This window comes from Anarhichas minor, unplaced genomic scaffold (genome assembly GCF_050575085.1).
Source record: "Anarhichas minor isolate MPS153535 unplaced genomic scaffold, ASM5057508v1 ptg000023l, whole genome shotgun sequence".
Lineage (NCBI taxonomy): Eukaryota > Metazoa > Chordata > Actinopteri > Perciformes > Anarhichadidae > Anarhichas > Anarhichas minor.
This window is the reverse complement of record NW_027466469.1, coordinates 6,788,629-6,808,972: the sequence shown is the minus strand read 5'-3', so window position 1 is coordinate 6,808,972 and position 20,344 is coordinate 6,788,629. Positions and strand designations below refer to the sequence as shown.

Here is a 20,344-nt window from a genome sequence, read left to right as displayed (position 1 = left end):
TGATTAGAGGTCTGTGTTTAAATCACAACAGTTAGCCTCACTGTTTCACACACCATGAACACACACACACACTGTAGTGTAAAACCCACATACACCTGCTGAAACAAATACTCACTGCAGCAGTAAATGTGTATTAATCCGCTGCTGAAAACACTCCCCACTTATCCCATAATTGCTCGCATATCAGACAGAGTTGCCAACTTGTTGCACTTCTTTTGAGCTCGGATTTAAAGGTCTGCACCCAGGCGTTGTTTCACTGTAGTGATTCAATATAACAAAGTACATTCCCTAAGGTAGCCTGCTGTGATTATAGCTAGGTTACTTGTGTGCACAACAGCACCCTCACATTGTGATGCTCTTTTTTTCTGGCTAATTCGTATTCATAAATATGAACTAATACTGCCAATGATTGGTTTTATGTCTCCCAGCAACGTTGTCTTTATTATTAAATTAAATAGCACTTGTGGTCTCCTGCTTGTGTGTGTTGTGAGAAAGGCCAGTGACAATGTGGTTATAAATTGCCATTATAATTGACATGTTGGGTGCACTTGTTCTCATTTCCAGTTCTAAATAACCTACTCTGTCTAACGCTCTCTCTGCTCGTGTTGTGTGCCATGTCTGTACATCTAAGATATGAACTACAGCTCAAAAGTCTCACAAAACTGTCCCTTTAATTCCTTTGAGAGTGTCCAACAACACAATCATTGGAGCATAAATGGTAAAGTACCACACTTTATTGCACAAGGGACAAGACACACAGTCACACACCATTATTGTACACTGTTTGCAGCTGACATTTGGCCACTTAAAGCCTTTCAGAGTTTACACATGTCAGGGTTAGTCTCCAGTCTTTGTTCACTTGGGGTGCGGTGCTCGGCCCCAGCCGGCCCTCTCTCTGGTGTGCAGCCTGAAGTGGGTGTTGAGGTGCGCCGACTGGTTGAAGCATTTCCCGCAGACGTGGCAGCGGAAAGGCTTCTCCCCCGTGTGGATCCGGTGGTGCCTCTTGAGCATGCTGACCGTGGTGAAGCTCTTCCGGCACACTGCACAGCTGTATGGCTTCTCCTTAGTGTGCCAGCGCATGTGGACCTCCAGCTGGCAGGCGAAGCTGAAGCCCTTCCCGCAGTCCTTGCAGCTGTGCCACCTCTGGATGCTCTGGCTCGGGTGAGAGGAGCGAGAGGGCAGCGGCTTCAGGGATCTGACGTTCTTGATCTGCAGTATGTGTGCACTCTGTTTGCCGTTTGAGCGCAGGAACCCTCTCGCCAGCTGGTCCGTTCTCGGCGTCCTGTGACTCTTTGTGGCGCCGGCTCGAGAATCGCCCTGAGCCGCTCTGCAGTTTGAATGAACAGTCACGGAGGGCGGTGAGCTGTCGGCCTCCCCGTCGCTCTCTGCCTTCACCTCCTGGGATGCGAGTGGAGCTGGGGACACGCTCTGTCTGCCGCACACTGTTGGTGCCGGCGGAGGATGTGACCTCTGCGGTGGCTCCACGCGACTACAGCTTCCTTCCTCCGAGTCGCTCGCTTCTTGTGAACAATTCGTCGGACACTTTTTGAGGTTTGGCTCTTCTTTGATTTGCGGCAGCAGCTCCACGCCGATTCTACACTCGGACTCCCGTGGCTGAGCATCCTCTTGGGGCTGGACAGAGTGAGGCTCTGAAAGAAACGGGAAACACCTTCAGTAATGCTGGCTGTGTTTGCACGAGCATACAGTGTTGCTGTGATCTTTGCAGGGAGGACCAAAGATAAACTGCTTTCATCTTTTAGCATGCCGTGAAAAAAAGGCTCCACTTTGGTTTCTCTTTGTTTCAACCAAACTCCATTCAAAAAGAGTATGATTTAAATTTTGTTTCATATTTATTCTCATTATAATCAACCCAAGATCTTTTTCGTTGCCAGTGTTTTGGTACACTTTAGAAAAAGAAAAACAAATACGTTTAATGAAATCTTAAGTAAAGAGGTAAAAATGAAACACCAAAGTATGGTTTACATTTTATGCTTCCTTGCCATTTGCAAGTGTTGATTTATTTTATTCCTGCAGATTGAACCTTGAAATCATACAGGCTATTAGACTGTAGGACACAATTTTAAATTCTCATATTATTGATAGGTTGTTCTGCTAAATGTAGCACACATATGTCTATGTTCTGATATTGAGCTCTTTTTCATCAATGACTACTTTCAATAACTAACAAGTTTATTTTTACTTAATCCCACACACACCGCCACAAATACTCATGGAGCAGGAAATGAAATGAACACCTGCCAAATACAGGGGAAGGCAGGTGAACACTGGAGGTCAGCAGGCAGGTTTTCCTTACATTAAGAAATATTAGTTTGAAAAAAATAGTTATACTATGCTCAGGGATTAAGGTTATATGATATATTCCACCTTTCTACTGTCTGGTGCAACGGACTCCGTGTTTACAGTTATCTACATAGTTTCAGAAGCAGAGGACAAACCTTCAAACTCATGATGGTTACAGACTCATCTGAGTCAAGGCTCACTGAAATGTGGGCTAGTTTTAGTAAGGGAGGGGTTAGATAGGAAGCGTTAGATGTTGTGGGGAGGGGGAGACAACGAGACCATCATGATTTGCTGTTGTGCTCGCAGTCAAGGATCATTTACTGTCATTATGCAACACGGGGGTGTATCATCCTGTTTCCTGTCTGTTTGTGTACATCTTTACCTGCAGACCACTACGTGGAGAGTTTGTTTTGTACTGTAATGTGTGTTTGAGAAGAAAAAAGATACACAATATATGCAACTAAAAAAAAGGAACATTTGGACAAAAACAATGTAGTGGCAGGTAGAAATGCTCAGTGACCTGCCACATTTCAGACCCTGCTCATCTGCAGCTTTTCATGGCATGAAAAGCCATGGCATAGCATGGCATAGCATTCCTCCGACATGTCCTGTACTACACACAACTTTAAGATACCTTCTACAGCTGATATAGTAAAACTACAATATGGAATATTACTCTGGAATGGGGTTGGAGAGTATTTCTTAATTTAAGAATTTTGGATGCTACTTGACAAGTATTTACCCATAATAAGAGAAAAACTATCTCAAAAGAACATTGATACATTAAAATGTGATATCTATGTTGCACATGTGAAGCCCATACTGAAACAGGGGTCTGTCCATGTAGATGGGAAGTTGTCTCTACATCTGATTATCATAACCTACTGTTGGTTTTCCTTCATTGAAAACTGCCTTGTGAATGTATTGTTCTAATATTGTATTCACAGTGTTATTATTTTCTGTTTTTGAATTGTTATTATTATAATGATTTTCAGTTGCAGTTTGGTTATATTAGAGCAATACAACTACTTAAGTTAAGGAGACAGAAGTACTTGGATAGGTTATTTTTAAAGAACATGTGCAATATGGGTGCAAATGGCATCTGCCAAATAAATACACCATTATCACAACATTATATTTACATTAATAATTGACATGATTTGCTGTAATATTCAGTCCGAAGTCATCCTTTGGTTTTCAAAACATTCACGTTGAAAGTATTTAAAATTCCAACATTTAATCTGTTTTTAATTTGTAAACCCCGTTAACTTATTTCAATGTCTCACAATACATTCAAATCAGCATATTCTCACTGTTTACGACATGAGAGCATCAGAGCCACTGTACCCACCGTGAGCTGTTTGTAGTACGTGTAGTACTCTTATTGTTCAGTTTCTCCTATTGTAGATAGTTTCCATTTAACAAAAAATAGACACGATGTAATAATAATGTATGACACATGCTGAGCGATGAGTATGAACACACAACTACAGCGATGAGTTAGAACGGACATATTGGGAGTGGGATTTGGCGTGACATCCAGCACTCAGTGACCAGAGCAGGTCGGTGACGGTCAGCTGGTCCTCACCTGGCTGCAGCAGGAGTCGCTGGACGGCTACGTTGAGGAGCCGCTTGAGCCGCTCGTTCTCCTCCTTGGAGCGCAGGATCTCGCTCTGGTACTCCGCCACCGTGTTCTTAACGGCGCGGAAAATCTCCTCGGCGGCCGCTGTCAGCCTGTCGTTGAGAAACGCGTTGAGCAGCTCCAATTTGGTCATGTTTTCTGATGATGTCTCCGGGAGGCGGAACGTCCTTCTGTTTACATCCACTGACCCGGAAGCAGAAGCGTACCGGCCTCTGCGTCATGTTCAGCGCATGGGGGGCTGTACCGCCACCTGCTGACAGGAGACCAGTAGCAGGTTCAAAGACCCAGGCATCCCGGTACCGACAAGATCCCGGTTATACAGTACTTGTGCTTTTCACAAATGAGCGGGTGTTCATTTAGAAGCCATACATCAGGCCTACGTGTGGAGCAACTGTTTCAGACGGCCAGTCGTCCCTCTAATGGGCCTTGATCTAGTTTTAAGGCCTAAACTGAGAGACAGCGAGTGCGACTACTGACAGTGGCAAGCTTCAGTTAGGCGTCAGTCAGGTGTCAGGACTGTGGCACGTCCCTGACACCTGACTGACTCTTGCTACAGACTAGCCACTGCCACAAGGAGGATCTTGGCCTTGCTGACTCTAAACTATCAAATTGATTATACATAAAGTATATTGTTACAAACCTGCTCGTTGCACGTGACAGGAGGAGAGACCAGTGATGTTAAAGTGCCAATGCAATGCTTTATTTGAAGTAAACACACTACAACAACATTACTGCTGACAAACGAGCACGGGGTGTGGAGAGTCAATGCAGGAGTGAGTGGAATGTTTGGATGAGTGAGGAACGTGCAAGTGTTTGAAAAGGCAAAATGTTCACCCAGACCAAAGACTGTGTGGATCCTAGATAAGAGGAAGAGAGAGATAATGAAAAGGGGCTGATGTTTGTTGTGTCTGTGGAGGCCAGATGGAGAAATAACACCCCTCCTGACTGCAGGCTCCTGCTGAGTTAGTCCAGTGCAGAAAGAGAGTGGTCGTAACAGTCTATTACTATATAAAGTATATGAAACATGAACTAACCAGAAAGAGACTCATTGATGGACAGAAAACCCGGGGCCAGGCAGTGATATTTCTGCATAGGAGTGCTGGTTTGTGTCTGGGGATGTCTGAAAGCTGCCATGTGTAGTTAGTCTGCTTTGTGCATTGTACTTTAATGAGAACTTGGAAAGTGACAGCATGCATTCACAATACACATACAGTTGTGTGAAAAAGTGTTTGCCCCCTTCCTGATTTCTTATTTTTTTGCATGTTTGTCACACTTAAATGTTTCAGATCATCAAACAAATTTAAATATTAGACAAAGATAACACAAGTAAACACAAAATGCAGTTTTTAAATGAAGGTTTTTATTATTAAGGGGGGAAAAAAATCCAAACCTACACGGCCCTGTGTGAAAAAGTGATTGCCCCCCCCCCCCCCCCCCTGTTAAAACATAAATTAACTGTGGTTTATCACATCTTTGGAAAGCTGAGTTCAATTTCTCTAGCCACACCCAGGCCTGATTACTGCCACACCTGTTCTCAATCAAGAAATCACTTAAATAGGACCTGCCTGACAAAGTGAGGTAGACCAAAAGATCCTCAAAAGCTAGACATCATGCTGCGATCCAAAGAAATTCAGGAACAAATGAGAAACAAAGTAATTGAGATCTATCAGTCTGGAAAAGGTTACAAAGCCATTTCTAAAGCTTTGGGACTCCAGCGAACCACAGTGAGAGCCATTATCCACAAATGGCAAAAACATGGAACAGTGGTGAACCTTCCCAGGAGTGGCCGGCCGACCAAAATTACCCCAAGAGCGCAGCGACGACTCATCCAAGAGGTCACAAAAGACCCCAGAACAACATCCAAAGAACTGCAGGCCTCACTTGCCTCACTTAAGGTCAGTGTTCATGACTCCACCATAAGAAAGAGACTGGGCAAAAATGGCCTGCATGGCAGAGTTCCAAGACGAAAACCACTGCTGAGCAAAAAGAACATAAAGGCTCGTCTCAGTTTTGCCAGAAAACATCTTGATGATCCCCAAGACTTTTGGGAAAATAGTCTGTGGACTGACGAGACAAAAGTTGAACTTTTTGGAAAGTGTATGTCCTATTACATCTGGCGTAAAAGTAACACGGCATTTCAGAAAAGGAACATCATACCAACAGTAAAATATGGTGGTGGTAGTGTGATGGTCTGGGGCTGTTTTGCTGCTTCAGGACCTGGAAGACTTGCTGTGGTAAATGGAACCATGAATTCTGCTGTCTACCAAAAAATCCTGCAGGAGAATGTCCGGCCATCTGTTCGTGACCTCAAGCTGAAGCGCACTTGGGTTCTGCAGCAGGACAATGATCCAAAACACACCAGCAAGTCCACCTCTGAATGGCTTAAGAAAAACAAAATGAAGACTTTGGAGTGGCCTAGTCAAAGTCCCGACCTGAATCCGATTGAGATGCTGTGGCATGACCTTAAAAAGGCGGTTCATGCTCGAAAACCCTCCAATGTGGCTGAATTACAACAATTCTGCAAAGATGAGTGGGCCAAAATTCCTCTACAGCGCTGTAAAAGACTCATTGCCAGTTATCGCAAACGCTTGATTGCAGTTGTTGCTGCTAAGGGTGGCCCAACCAGTTATTAGGTTTAGGGGGCAATCACTTTTTCACACAGGGCCATGTAGGTTTGGATTTTTTTTTTCCCTTAATAATAAAAACGTTCATTTAAAAACTGCATTTTGTGTTTACTTGTGTTATCTTTGTCTAATATTTAAATTTGTTTGATGATCTGAAACATTTAAGTGTGACAAACATGCAAAAAAATAAGAAATCAGGAAGGGGGCAAACACTTTTTCACACAACTGTATATAGGGACATTCTGTCACTGTTCTTTGAAAACCGTTTCCTAACAGAATAATCAGTCATATGCTATATTCCATTTTTATCTCCCGGTCACCCTATTTCCCTATTAAGGGCTTCCATATTTCTCTGAAATGTGGAACTAAACTGATGTTCAATTAAGCCTTAATTTGTCTGGAAGCTTTTCAACAGTGACTTTTCTTTTCCCTCTGGAATAACCATTATTTTCAAGAATGCAGTTAATCATTTAGAGGACTCTCCTGCTGACTCTCCAACAGCTAGAGTTCTGTTTGACTTACTGTGGATGCTTATGATCAGAGCAAACTATCCCACCAGGTGTCGGTTTTGTGTTATTTTTTTACTGGAACTTTCTTTCATGGATTTACTGGAAATTCCCCCTCAAATAAATACTTACTACAGTTGCCAGTTCATGAAGTACCCCTCACTGAAGCTACAGTAACGAACATTGGCACTGCAATAAACCCTCCTTTATGAAGGTTACAACACTCAGATCTCAAGAGGGGGGGGATTCAACTTTGTGTTCACTTTGGAGAATGCAGTTTGTGGTGCTTTTGAGTTGTACAGCATTGTACAAAGAGGTGTTCTAATATTTGGTCACACCCACGTCGTTTACAATCTAATATAATTCACATACCTTTACCAGAACACTACTTTAAATCAGCAGTCATTATTGATCCAGCTGGTCATTAAAAGCACTTTTTATTACACAGTAATATGTACAAGTGACTTTGAGAGAAAAGGTCAGGGCAGAGCCAACACGTATTCAGTCCAAAAAATGAGTTGATCTTTTCTCAGATCACATTCATAAAGCAATGCTAACACAAAAGAGAAGAGAACCAAAGACAGCGTTGAGTTCAAACAGTGTTAGGAACATACACACATTAAACTGTACCTGAGGTGTACAACAAAGCCCAGAGAGCACGCACACATTTAGCCCAAACTAGTTCAAAGGATACCCACTGAATAAAAGAACTGGTTAAAAAGATTAAATAAACATTTACATTTCAGTCAAACATTATAAAAACAGTAAAGAACAGCCACTGGCAGAAGGTGCTCTCCATGAGATCGCCCCATACACCTGATGAACATAACATGGCCGATCATCCCCTCAGGCTGACCACAGCTTTGCTGACCGAGTCATCATTAAATTAAAAGTGATAAGTTTAACGGTCATAATCTGGGAATCTGTTAACCCATCACAGATATAAAAAACAAAAACACTAGTAGTGGGGGGCACAGCAGGATTCATTATTTCCGTTCTCAGCTTGCTCTTCCCTTTGCATACACAGTATACAGATAAAACGACACATTCAGCAAGATTTAACATCTTCAAGAACTCCTGCTAAAGTGATGACGCTCTTAACATCTCCCAGCACCAAAGCCCATTTACCACTTTCTCTTTTCAAGACCTGAAAAGTTTGAAAATGATCATGAACAGACATGATCAAATAATAATCTTAGCCCTGCAGAATAACTGTCAGGGTGAGCAGATGATCACATGGGCAGGAAATAAAAAAGGAGAGAATATGTCTAAAAGGTAAAGTAATACAAATATAAACCGAAAGCTTAAGATAAATTGAACCTTTAGGAAAGTTTTTTTTTTTTCTTTCTCAAACGCTGCATAGTGGGTGATGGTCTTCACTTATGTGAACAAGACATGGTTGTGGGCGGGGAGTAGATGGGACCCTCAGCTGTCAATCATCTCGGACAGTTCCTGCAGCAGGTCGTCCTCTCCGATGCCAGGGTCCACGTCTTCCTCAAGGTGGTCCTCGGTGAACTCGTTGATAAGCTCCTCAAAGTCGTCCATGGCCGAGGTGGAGGCAGCAGCACTGGAGGTGGAGACGGTGCGGGAGGCGGCTACACTCAGTCTGCGGGACTTCGGCTGGGTGGGGGTCTTCAGGACCGGGCTGAGAGGTACAGAGAGGCGGGTTATTTATTTAGTGAGCGATAATGCTGCCTTCATGTCGGATGAAAAAAAAAAAAAACTTCCACACATTTTCACTGGGATTGTCTAATCTTTCTACAAACACTTAAAAAATGGCCACGGATTTTTACAATATTTTTAGAGCTGTAAAAATACACCTTTGGAAGTAGAAAGCAATGGACAGATGTGAAGTTTTGTGTGAATGTTTTTTGTCGTCTAATGACGGCAGTAAACACTGATGTATCTGAGACATTTTTGTTTATTAAATCTAGAATTTTTTTGGCAGGAGGACTGTTTGGAGCTGTTGCTCTTCATCAGATTGTTACCCTCCTCACTTGAGGGGAGATGATTTCATGTTAAAACTCTCTGTGGACCTTTACCTTTGGGGGACTGTACAGGCCTCGCTGGCAGCAGCAACTATTACGGTCTGCTTGGTGTCTTGGCTCAGACTCTGTTTGAAGACGGGGACAGTCTGGAGGTCCTCTCTCAGCGGGCTGGAGCCGGAGTCCAACAGGGTGCCGGGACTTCGGGGAACAGTAGAACTCAGCTGAGCCTCTGCATTAGAGGACGGGAACTCCTGACAATGGAAGAAAAGTTACTAGAGTTACTAGAAAATTAGGAAATATATGGGAATATAAAAGCAAATATGAAATGTGACATTAAATTGATTTCAGATACATTTGAAAAGGTCTTGGCACATGCTCAAGACGGACTGATAAGGAATACAGCGAGCCATCCTACCTGTCTGTCTCTGCACGCTGGCTCCTCCAGTACTGTGGAGGTGCTGTTCAGAGGTTTGACAGCAGCGACAGCAGACCGCTCTGCTCCCCTCCTCTTCTGACCCGGCTTCAGCTGCACTGCAGGCTTCACCACAGACGGCCTCACGTTCAGCTTGGGCCTCACTGAAAAGGAGGCACAGTCTGAGTGATGAATATAGAGCTCTGTGAAACAGGTCCAAATCTACAGTGGGTCAAACAGAAACATGGGTATGCATGACAGTTAACGGTGCAATACCTTTGGTGTCTGCAGTGTGTTCTGGGGATGTCTTCTGATTATTGTTCTGCATGGCTGGTGACGGTGCAGTAGAATTACTTGTGTTTTTGTCTGGGACCTCCCTGGAGCGGCTGGGGCTCTGTGAGTCGGACTCGGTCTCCAGTGGAGAAGAGCTCTGCTTCACAGGGACTGAGGGGGCAGCTTTGACGGCAGCCCCTCTAGCACCAGGAGTGCTGTTCAGAGGGGAAGCAGCCTTGGATCTGAGGGGGATCGGTTTACCAACAGGGAGCTTTTGGGTGGAGAGGGTAGAGTCAAGGGCCACAGTGGTGGAGGAAGGTGATGAGGAGCCTGAGCTCGTCAGACTGACTCTGGCAGGAACCTTCCTCTTCAGGGTTCCTTCATCGGTGTGTTTCTGAGAAGACTCTGCTTCTGCCGAGTCTCTGGCCTGCTCCTCCATTTCCTGCTTGCGGACACGTTTCTCCCACATGATCTCCTCAAAGCTCTTGACCTTGACGTTGTTACTGGTGGCAGCACTGGTCTAGAAAAGATACATGAATATTACCATCAGGTGGAGTCAACAGAATAACAAGCTAACCGCAGGCAATACTGCAGTGTCAGTTACCTCAGGAGCAGCAGGAGTCTTCACTGAATTCTCTATCACTTCAGCACTCTTCTCTGTTGTGACGTTGCCTGCTGAATGAAACATCAATTTCACGTTAGAAATTAAAAAACATGCCATGTATATGCTAATTCAGAATGCTATTCATCCTGAAAGACATGTGTCAACACACAGGGAACAAAAGTATAAGAGAAAGCGCTATCTTACTTTGGGAATTCAGTTTCTTGATGCGTAGCAGGCGAGGCTTCTTCGCATCGTTCTCCTCAGTATCTGAGCTCTTCTTGATTTCAGCCTCCAGGGTCTGCCGAACCTGGATCTTCCCTGCCTTCTCCCTGCGGATCTCCTCCAGAGTCTTTACTCTAACCTGCCCCACGTTTGTAGCCTCGGGATCAGGACCCGCTGTGTTAGACTCCCCCTGGCTCTTCTTAGGGTCGGGATCCTGTTCCTGTTCCTCCTGCCTTTTCTTCTTGGCACGAAAGACCTCAGAGAAGGTCTTAACATGGCTAACGGAGTCGTCTCTGATGGTGACGGCTCGCTTGACCCCCTTGGTAGTTTTGGTTCTGTTGATTTCTGGTGCCACGGCAGAAGGGTTTTCTTTTTGGCTCTGGGACTGAGACTTTGCGGTCTTCTCCTGTCTGATCTCCTCCAGTGTTTTGATGCGAATCTGCTCAGGAGCTCTCCTCTTTGGCTCCCTGACAGTCTCAGCTGATGGCGGAGGACAACAATAAACAAGCTTTTAGTCAACATGCATGAGTATCGTCTTTCCAGAAAAAATAATGGACAATGTCAGCCACTCATACATACCTGGTTGAGTGGGAGCAACAGACACAGCCAATCCAAGTCTGTCCTTAACAGGCGTCAGAGCTGGAAGAGAGAAAAAGGTTTTAATAGATACATTTTATTATTGTCGACTTTCTAATTATGAGCTCCAACCTGAACTCTTTAATTTTGACTGCAGAAACCAGGGTCCAAGTTCTGGACACATATTACTTGAAAAGTAAAAATAAAGAATTCACCAGGAACTTGTTGGTTGATGTGTTGATGTGTCCTGACACTCACCTTTCTGAGGGGGCAGGAATGGCTCTTCCTCATCCACCACATTGCCCAGACGCCCAGCCAGACCCCTTCTTAGTGGGACTCCTTCTCCAAACTTCACATCTACAGCGAGGACAAGTCATGAGCTGTGCAATCATTACAAGCACTGGCATTCAATTTGTCAAGACGGTGGAACAAGAGTGCAAATTTACCGTTGTTGGGCATCGTCCTTCCAAGTCTTTCAGCCAAACTGCCTCTTGTTCTCCCAGTTTCTTCAAAGATGAGTGGGCCTACAATAACAGATTGAGAACAAGGTAATCATGATTCTATTTCTCTTTAGGACCATAAGTAACGGTTACTGTTCTATCAGTTCATCTGAAATATTTCTAGCAGTTCAACATTAACATTATTCTTTAGTTATCATGAGGGGAATATCCAGATCTTTCATCTCATCATCAGCCAAGTGAGATGCTGCTTCAAAGCCACCATGAGCAGTATACTGCAGTGCATAAGGCCTGAAATGAAGCTAGCATCAAGGTCATCTGGAGCCCAGGTACTGATATTTCTTTAAAACTTATCATACATAAAACATTTATGCTGGCAGCATCAATGTGAGCAAATTCATCTATGAAATCAATTCCTCAAAATCATTTTCAACAAAAAAAAAACATCTAACATGAAATGAGTAAATCTAGGAGGCAGAAAGACTCAAGAGTTGTATATCCAACTCCTCGCAATTCTGACAATCTCACAAATTCTATTTTTACCGTCTCCCGCCTCGTAGAAGGTTGGTCCAAACAATGACTGGATGTTTTCTTTCTCTCCATTGGCCGAGGTATCAGGACTCTGGATGGGGTAACCAGCTCTCTTCATGCTGGCCTTTAGGGCCTTCCTCAGCCGAATCTCCTCCAGGGTACTCACTCCAAAGCTCAGTGAGTCTGTCCACACACAACATACCCCATCAAAAACACTATCGGTCCATACGGGTCACACAGGACTGTACACACGAGCTGTATAATCACCAATCATGTTTCCAAAATGTAGTGTGTGAGCGCAGTCTCACCTGATTTGGGTAGTTTCCTAGGAGAAGGGCCAACCTTTCCGTCTTCTCCCTCCTCTGAGAACTGGTCTGGAAACATAAGACATGCGATTGGTAAAGACCACAGGGAATATCTGTCTCTAAATGAGGACTAGGCGAGACAAAGAAGTCATTTTGGGATCAAATCCAGCTCACCATCTTCATCCTCGTCATCGTCTGCTGGATTAATCACCACTGGTGGGTGGGTGGGGCTCGGTACTGGCTCCTGAGTTTCTGTCTTGATGACGCCTCTGAGCTGTGGATTGGCTGCAGTGGGGAGGGGGGCAGCGGGCGGGGGGGCTGGTTCCTCGTGTGGCTGTTCCTCCATTTTGCTTAGACCTGAGAGAATTATATTGATCATCACACTAATTTTTTACAGGTGGATTTTAAATGATCTTAAACTCTCTACATTTTAATTCTTAGTGTGTTGCTAAAGAAAAGTCCCCTCACTTCTATCAGGGGGGACAAACATGCCATCGATGCAGCGGGGCCTTTCGTGGAAGAAGGCACAGTGAGGCTTCTGGCAGCCGGCTGGCTGGTTCTCCCAATAACAACATTCCTCCTTTCGGTTTTTCTGTGTGATGAAAGAGATAAACAACACGTTAAAGCGTGCATGGAGGAGATGAACTGATCACATCTTGATTGGATCGGTGTCCATTAGGTTACACCTATACATCCAGCAGCACAACTGAATTCATACAAAGTCAAAACAAAAGATCTATACGTTTAATCACTTATACACTGATCGTGTTATTGTTGTAAGTCTGTGAACTTTGATCTATATCTCTGATAACATGGAGGAGGAGCAGTATTTCAATGTATTGCAGATTTTAGTCATCTACAGGGGAAAGGAGCTCGGACATGAATAGAATGTACTCTAAATAACAATGTAAACATCCATTTCTCTTTTAGGTAACAACTGTTTATGTATATTAATTATCACAAAAGTCTTTAATTGACTGTGTTCATTGTAATGCATACTGACAGGCTTGCAGGTTGATTGCCTTTACAGTACATGAAGTGTTCCTCCCAACAGGCCCAGGCCCACAGGAGGTTAATGGCCAGTCAAGACACACACAGCCTTGAGTGGGCAAAGCCTTCTTCAGTTTAGACATTATATTCAAACAATGCATACCGTCATCTCCATGTGGCGAAACTTGCAGACGGTGCGGAAGCAGCGTCCCTCCTGCCAGAGGTTGCAGATGATCTCACTTCCCATCGCTGCCTCACAGTGTCTGAATGGGCAGCTGTCTCCCTGCACGGTAAAAGAAACACAGTAAGACCCTGCTCTTCCTTCTGGCCACCAGTCACTGTACGACTGGTTACACTATGTGTGAATACATGAGCTTTGTGCTTAACATTGCTTACTTTAGTGCAGGTGGAATAGTAAAAGAAGTAGCAGTCGTCTCCATGGTTGGTCATAGTAATGCTGGTCTGCGTCTTGAGTGGCGGAGGTGATTAGGTTACGACCTTTAACCGAGCAGCTGGTTCTCTTCAGTGCAAATAGGACAAAGCACAGCAACGCATCACAAACAGAAGCTTTTCTCCATTACATCAATTCACTACGATTTCTATAACACATCTGCACACGCACAACTAATACCAAAGAAGACTACATGTAGTTAGTTTATTTTCATACAAAATAGAATGACTCGCTTCAACTTGTACATTTGGGATTCTTACTGGAATGAAGTGCAATATCATCACTACATAAACATTTTAGGTTTCACACGACCCATTGGGTTTTTACGTTCGTCTTGTAGTTCTCTCATACAGATTGTGAACATTTATGTGTTTTGAATGCAACAATTAATGAACAATTCGTATGTAAAAACAAGGGAGGGGATAAGAGAAGTGTATGTTCAATAAAATAGACTGCAAAATTTGAACCAGATAGGGAAACTTTTCACAAATATGATCTGTTCTTTGACAAGTACCTGCATATGTGGAGAAGCAAAACTACCAGTGCAGGGATTGGAATTAAAATAATTGTATTGAACTATAAGAGTGTTTCTTCAGGGAGAGCCCTTGATTTAAGTATGCTTCGTTGCAAAGAGTAAAATATCTTTACTTAGGACTAATTCAAGAAGAGACAAAAGAAATGATGTACGATATGAGATGTAAATAAAAAATAAAACAGAGATGACACAAATCATTTTGTGATCTGTTGACCAATCAATTATGTTTTTCTGGGAATTAAATGCAGATTCTAAGTAATTCCAATTAAGATGACCAGTAAGCATTCACACATGTATTTTTGAGCCCTAAATAAAATGGAATGTATACAAATAAGCCAATGTTGATTTTGTTCTTACTACTGTGCCACATTTACCTGAGGTGGCTGAGAAGTTGTCTACCTCTTGAGCGCAGTGCTGGTAGGGTATTTCCGTGGTGGTATGGAGTCCTGAAGGAACACTTGATCCGTGAGATAAGAGGAAAAGAGGGGTGGGTCGCCCAGAGACACTTGTCTTCCTACGACATTCCGTTTCTCAGACTCTCTGAGACATCTCCGCCAGACTGCTAAACATTACTGATGGTGAATGCAAGAGTCCTTTGGAGATTTTTTTTTATTAATTGGTGAGACTAATGAAAGAAATAGGGGGGGGGGGCATCAACAGCCAGAAAAGCCCCCAAAAAATGGATCCAAAAATGCTCAAATTGATGTGGCAAAAAGTGGATGGATGGTAGGTGGAAAAACAATCTTCGGCTTCTTCTTGGGCGTGGTGAATTTTGCACACCTGGTAACATTTGGGTGAAGGCAGTAGAAAAAAAATGTGGGCAGGATACTCAAGCCTCTAGAGATTTTCAGCCAATGCTGAAAAGAGAAAAAAATCTTCTGCCACTGTATTCTCATGAGGGGCAAGCTATCCATATCCAGGGATCCCCACAAAGTGGATTCTTTTAAACCTACAAATCAATCAAAAACACTCCCCAGGGAACTGAAAAGGTGTTATTGAGAGACAGACAGTTGTGCACAAATACACAGGAGACAGTTGGACATTTCCACACAGAGGTACAGTATAGTGAGACAGATATGCTCTCAATCATGACTTCTGAGTGATCTAGAGTTTAGTGCTAACAAGGGTCCAGGTCATTGGACAGACTCATTGACTTTACACTATCTACCCATGGTTGTATATTTTAAGTATCTAATCCAGAATAAGTCATAGCTAACGTTTGGGAGTCTAGACCTGGGTTGTTTATCTGTCTTTAACATGGAGGCCTTAGTTCGACACTGATGATCAGCCTTCAGTACAACTCTGGCTTCCATCTTAAGGAACAGGAAAACTGCACTCTACAGACACAAAATAGCACTTCCCCTAAAAGAAAGAAAGATTCACAAAGGTACTAAAGTTACTAACTCGCTTAATAAGTAACGTTACAACAAATACTTCTCCTGGAGCCACAACCACTAAGTTGTTAATCTAACGTTACAGGTTATCGTTAACTAGAACCACCAAAAAACATACGTGACAGGTCACCTTCAGTGTTGGCTCAAGGTATGTGTAGTCAAAGCTTAAAACCCAAGACAGCCAAGAAAAGATCAGATACTTACTGTTGAATAATAACAAGTAGCCCAAAGTTAGCACGAGCGATTCCCCGCAGTGTTGGAAAGACACTACCGCTACTGAATGGAGATCGGCGAATATTAGATAACGTTAGACAGATAAATAGACCAAATAATGTTAGCTACACAAACAATAGCGTGACTCTGGATTTGATTGCCAACCTGGCTAATACTTAATATATTGTTTTCATTTAGTTTAGGGTTATTTTAGCTTATGGTAACGTTACATAGCAGAGGCCTACCTAAACCACCAATTTCTCGCAACCTTAATGTTAGCGTTAGCTAACGCGAGCTAATTGACGGCTTTTGATTTTCTCCTTAGCCGGAGTATTAACACTACAATGTAACAACTAGAGATATTGTGTAAACAAAATATGCGGTGTTAATTACCAGTTTCAGTTTCAAAAAAATATGTAAAAGTTGTACAATGTAGGAAAGATCCCGTCCCGGTTCGTTGACTGCCGCAGACGCACGACGAGACCACAGCAAAATGGCGGCAGCGAGGAAAAAGCAGGAGGACAGCTCTGGGTGGGCCACCCACCATGCTGCATTCAGGTCGAATGGAAATATAGTTTATTCGACCACTTTCATGTACTCCCATGCTGTGTGGCACTTTTCACACGATTCTGAGGGAAATACTGTGCTTTTTAGTTTATGTAGACCATCTACGAAATTATACAAAAATAATTGTTGCAGCAACAATATAATGTATAATATATACCACGATCACCGTTACCTTGATAATATAGGTACATTTTGCTGACAAAACTGCATCCGTCCGCACCACTATGTTGAATGCAAGAGTTTAAGAATACATCTGCTATCATCACTGACTGCGTTGAGTGATAGTTCGCTTAAATTAACAATATATGAACTATTACGAGAGCTAGACCGTCTTAATTCCACTCACGATGCAATAAATAATATTCCCACAAGGGTGCAGTGTGAATTCCTATTTCATGTGGCTGATGTGCTTAAATACCGCCTTCATGTTAAGCCCTGAACGCACCATTAGGCCAATCTCCTTTATACTGCGAAAAGAAGGCGATATAAATATTTAACGTTTCAACCATGAATATGAATCAGACCTAGTAAGTAATGATAATTGCTAGGTAAATTACATTACTATTGTGATCAAGTCAAAACACCATATTTTCCCAATTAAGAGAACACTTGTTAAGTGCTAGTATTACAGGCAGAACATACAAAGGCAGAACAGTTCTTCTGACATTTGATGCTACATTCGCAACTATAGTTATAGAAATAATTATAATTATAATATCTTCAATCAAAGTCGTACTCGTTACAGTGAAAAGACTCCCACACACCGTCTTACATACTGCTGGTATTCATTTTATACACAGTTTTCTTCATTTCTTTCATTAGAGATGTGCTTCACTCCGACACACCTGTCACATAAATGTTTTATTTATTTATTGTCTGTAGTTGAAATATTTTATAACATTATTTTGAAAAGTAATAACCGGAAGTGGGTTAGGTTGACAGCGGTTCAGTTGTACAGAGTTTGACACCACAGTCTTATCAGTTGCCTGGTTGCGTGTTACTCCGCCGCCTGTTGATAGTCAGTTGCCGTTGTATCGCTTGCCACCGTTCGAATGCAAATTAAGTAACTTTAAATCAGCTTTACAACAAAACTGACAACGTTCGGAGTGAAATACAAACTGCTTTCTACCGTTAGTTGTTGCACGCCTCAATGGACACTGTTCAGGTAGGTGAGTTAGCTGAATACCCAGGTTGACATGAGTTAGCGTTAGCATGTCGCTAGCAGGGGTTGGCTAACAAGGGCAGGACCAGTTAGCCGCAAGGTGACAACTGGTAACGATAACTAGCTCTTTGGGTCCTAATGTGAACGCTAATTAGTTTACACGTGGTTAACTGTATTTTAACGCTTTATGTGTAATTTTACGTCTTTTTACACACCTTGTTTGTCATCCTCAGAAGTTGAAGGCTGGATTTTCTCTGGACCTGGGACCATTAAAAGAACCTCTTGGATTTATTCGTGTCTTAGAATGGGTAAGCAAAGTAAAGTCAAAGTATTTAAACGTATCTAAACCCAGTTAACGTTACACGGTGTTGGGCCAACATATCCAACGTTACTCAGCATTCCTCTAATATGATCCTCGTGATATTGATCTGTCCTAGTAACGTTAGTCTATTCAACTCATTCCATGGAGCGTTACCAGACCTAAAGGGTCTGCTGTGTTGCTTGCAAGATGTTCTGGTACATAGATTGAAGTGTAAAAGGCTGAGAAACGTGTTCATTAACTTCACCAGGTTCCTCTGTCTCTGCTTTGTTCATTTGTAACTGGAGTCTTGGACTTTGACCTGGTTCACAGAGTCAAATGATGCCACCGCTTGTGGATTAACAATGCATGTAGCTCCTGATTTCCAAATGTTTACCCAAATGAGGATGTCAACGGTCTGTTAAAGCCTTGCACTCTTTCCGCAGTACACTTTATTCGGAATAGCAATGGACTGGAACAAACTGAAAGCTGAAACAATTACCAAGAAATATCCAGATATTGTGACGTCTGTATTGAAATAGTCCAGCTAAGATAATAGTTGTTACATCATTTGCATGAAATCACACTTAAGTGTTGTTGATGCTGTGTTGTTACAGAAAAATCTATTCACAACAAAACATAAATATGTAAGTTTGGCAAAAGTGAAAGTAGAGGCCTGAATCGGAGCTCCTGTGAACCAGGTCTATATGTGGCTGTTGTGAGAATCAAATAGCTTGTATACGTGTGCTGCTGCTCAAGCTCTTCATATCACGACCCTGTGAGTCTGAGATTGACTTCATAATGAGTAATTTGAATGTACCTTATACTAAATAAAGAAAGCAGCTCAGGAACACCCTCTCTAATGTGACTGCTAATACTCGTAGTGCTCTGTGTTTCTGGTTGACGCAGACTACTGTGCTAACTTCTCCGTTACAACAGGCCGAGCTGTGTGTATTTAAGGCGTGTGTTTGTGGAGCAGCCAGGTCCTGTTGGTAATCAACATTTACAGCAAATATTATCTGCCGCTGTGCTCGAGAGTTTCACTCAATGAGCCTGGCTTCTATTCCGCTATCAAAGTTTACACACCTAGTTAATATATCCAATATCAAACAAATTTAAGTGTATTATTTTATTAGTTTTGCAGGTTGTTGTTTTTTCCGTGGGCAAGAATCATTAAAAGTCAGGTGATCGGAAAAATTGTGAATAAGCAGAATTATAAAAAACGTTTTATTTGAAGGTATAGCTTAAAGTGAGGGCACACTGTTCATTTGTAATAATCATTTCCAAATAAAAGCCATTCCAACGAGTACAGTAGGACCTGTGTCTGTGACAGGTCTGTCTGTGTGGTTAATGCTTTTACTGTTTGCCGTTGTTTACTCCCCCAAATAGGTTTAGCTAACCTGGGGGGTTTGTCTACAACCTATATGATCACAAAACTGCTTGTGGTGTTATTTTGCTCTGTTCACTGACATTTTTGAATTGACATAGCAGGAACAGCACAGGTTTAATTAATAACATTAACGATGGCTCAGCTCCATTCAGTGTCCCAGTGAGCTACTCCAGTGAGACCTCATTAATATAATTAAATACACCTGTGCCTTTCCTTCTATGACATGTCTCTCATGAAGGTCTATTAACTAGTACGAGGTTATCCATAAAATGATAGAACTAGCAGAGTAAGTTACTGCTGATGATACTTCTCATTTTTTAAATACATTTTTTGCTTCCATATGCATTTACTGTTAGAGAGCAATGTTAGGGTCTGTATTTTTTAAATGGAAAAAGAATGTTGGAAGAGAACCAGTTCGGCAGTACTACGTTTTTGTTGAAGCTGATGAGATGCCGGTGTCTCACCGGACAGGGCTCACTACACAGGAAAGGGACACATGATACTTGATGCAGGAACTGCATCTCCATTTGTTTTTTGTTTTTACATGCATGCGGACATGTTTCTACCGTTTCCCATAATTTGTCATCAACATGCAAAGCACATTTGTTTTATTTATTCTCTTCCGCATATCTATTGTAATTGCTGTATTTGGTCTTATACTCACTGTGACCACATTTCACCACAGTCATTCAGTCAGCGTCGGAAATACACGAGGGCAAAGGGCAAAACCGATATCACTAGGAGAGGGGCAAAAAATGCCCCATAATTTCCTCTAATAATAATGATAATTTAATGAACTTGTCAAAAACATCGTAGCCTATATGACCCGGTCCAGTTGCCATAGAATGGTTTTGATTTTCGCCTTGACTCATGTTGCGTGTGCCTGAAGAATCGAATGGAGC

General features: G+C 42.6%; 3 protein-coding genes across 13 annotated transcripts in view; 1 reads left to right on the top strand and 2 right to left on the bottom strand.

The window, feature by feature from the left end:
- Window positions 1-719: 719 nt before the first annotated feature.
- LOC142955455 (uncharacterized) lies at window positions 720-4,138 on the bottom strand. The gene is made up of 2 exons (XM_076096970.1): window positions 3,890-4,138; window positions 720-1,649 (listed from the first exon to the last, which is right to left on the bottom strand). Exons 1-2 carry the CDS (start codon window positions 4,074-4,076, stop codon window positions 856-858), a joined length of 981 nt encoding a protein of 326 aa, XP_075953085.1. The 5' UTR covers window positions 4,077-4,138; the 3' UTR covers window positions 720-855.
- A 3,353-nt stretch (window positions 4,139-7,491) lies between these two features.
- On the bottom strand, window positions 7,492-16,533 carry zc3h11a (zinc finger CCCH-type containing 11A). 10 transcript variants are annotated; one of them, XM_076096691.1, is made up of 18 exons: window positions 16,419-16,501; window positions 16,017-16,088; window positions 14,793-15,275; window positions 13,829-13,952; window positions 13,596-13,715; window positions 12,911-13,034; window positions 12,617-12,799; window positions 12,446-12,511; window positions 12,150-12,320; window positions 11,595-11,672; window positions 11,407-11,505; window positions 11,152-11,211; window positions 10,555-11,052; window positions 10,351-10,421; window positions 9,750-10,266; window positions 9,477-9,655; window positions 9,116-9,312; window positions 7,492-8,718 (listed from the first exon to the last, which is right to left on the bottom strand). In XM_076096691.1, exons 4-18 carry the CDS (start codon window positions 13,880-13,882, stop codon window positions 8,499-8,501), a joined length of 2,637 nt encoding a protein of 878 aa, XP_075952806.1. In that variant the 5' UTR covers window positions 13,883-13,952; window positions 14,793-15,275; window positions 16,017-16,088; window positions 16,419-16,501; the 3' UTR covers window positions 7,492-8,498. The 10 variants fall into 10 exon arrangements, with proteins under 10 accessions (XP_075952806.1, XP_075952807.1, XP_075952810.1 ...); XM_076096692.1 differs by having other exon boundaries at window positions 14,793-15,198; XM_076096695.1 differs by having other exon boundaries at window positions 14,793-14,864.
- A 1,021-nt stretch (window positions 16,534-17,554) lies between these two features.
- sypl2a (synaptophysin-like 2a) overlaps window positions 17,555-20,344 on the top strand; it is a 31,081-nt gene continuing 28,291 nt past the window's right edge. The window contains exons 1-2 of one of the 2 annotated variants that reach the window (XR_012955831.1): window positions 17,555-17,757; window positions 17,988-18,062. Coding sequence is in view for 1 of the 2 variants with exons in the window: in XM_076096757.1 (XP_075952872.1) it covers window positions 17,743-17,757; window positions 17,988-18,062 (90 nt within the window). In the remaining variant the exon portion in view is untranslated. The remainder of the gene's footprint in view (window positions 17,758-17,987; window positions 18,063-20,344) is intronic. The other variant, XM_076096757.1, reaches the window with a different exon arrangement.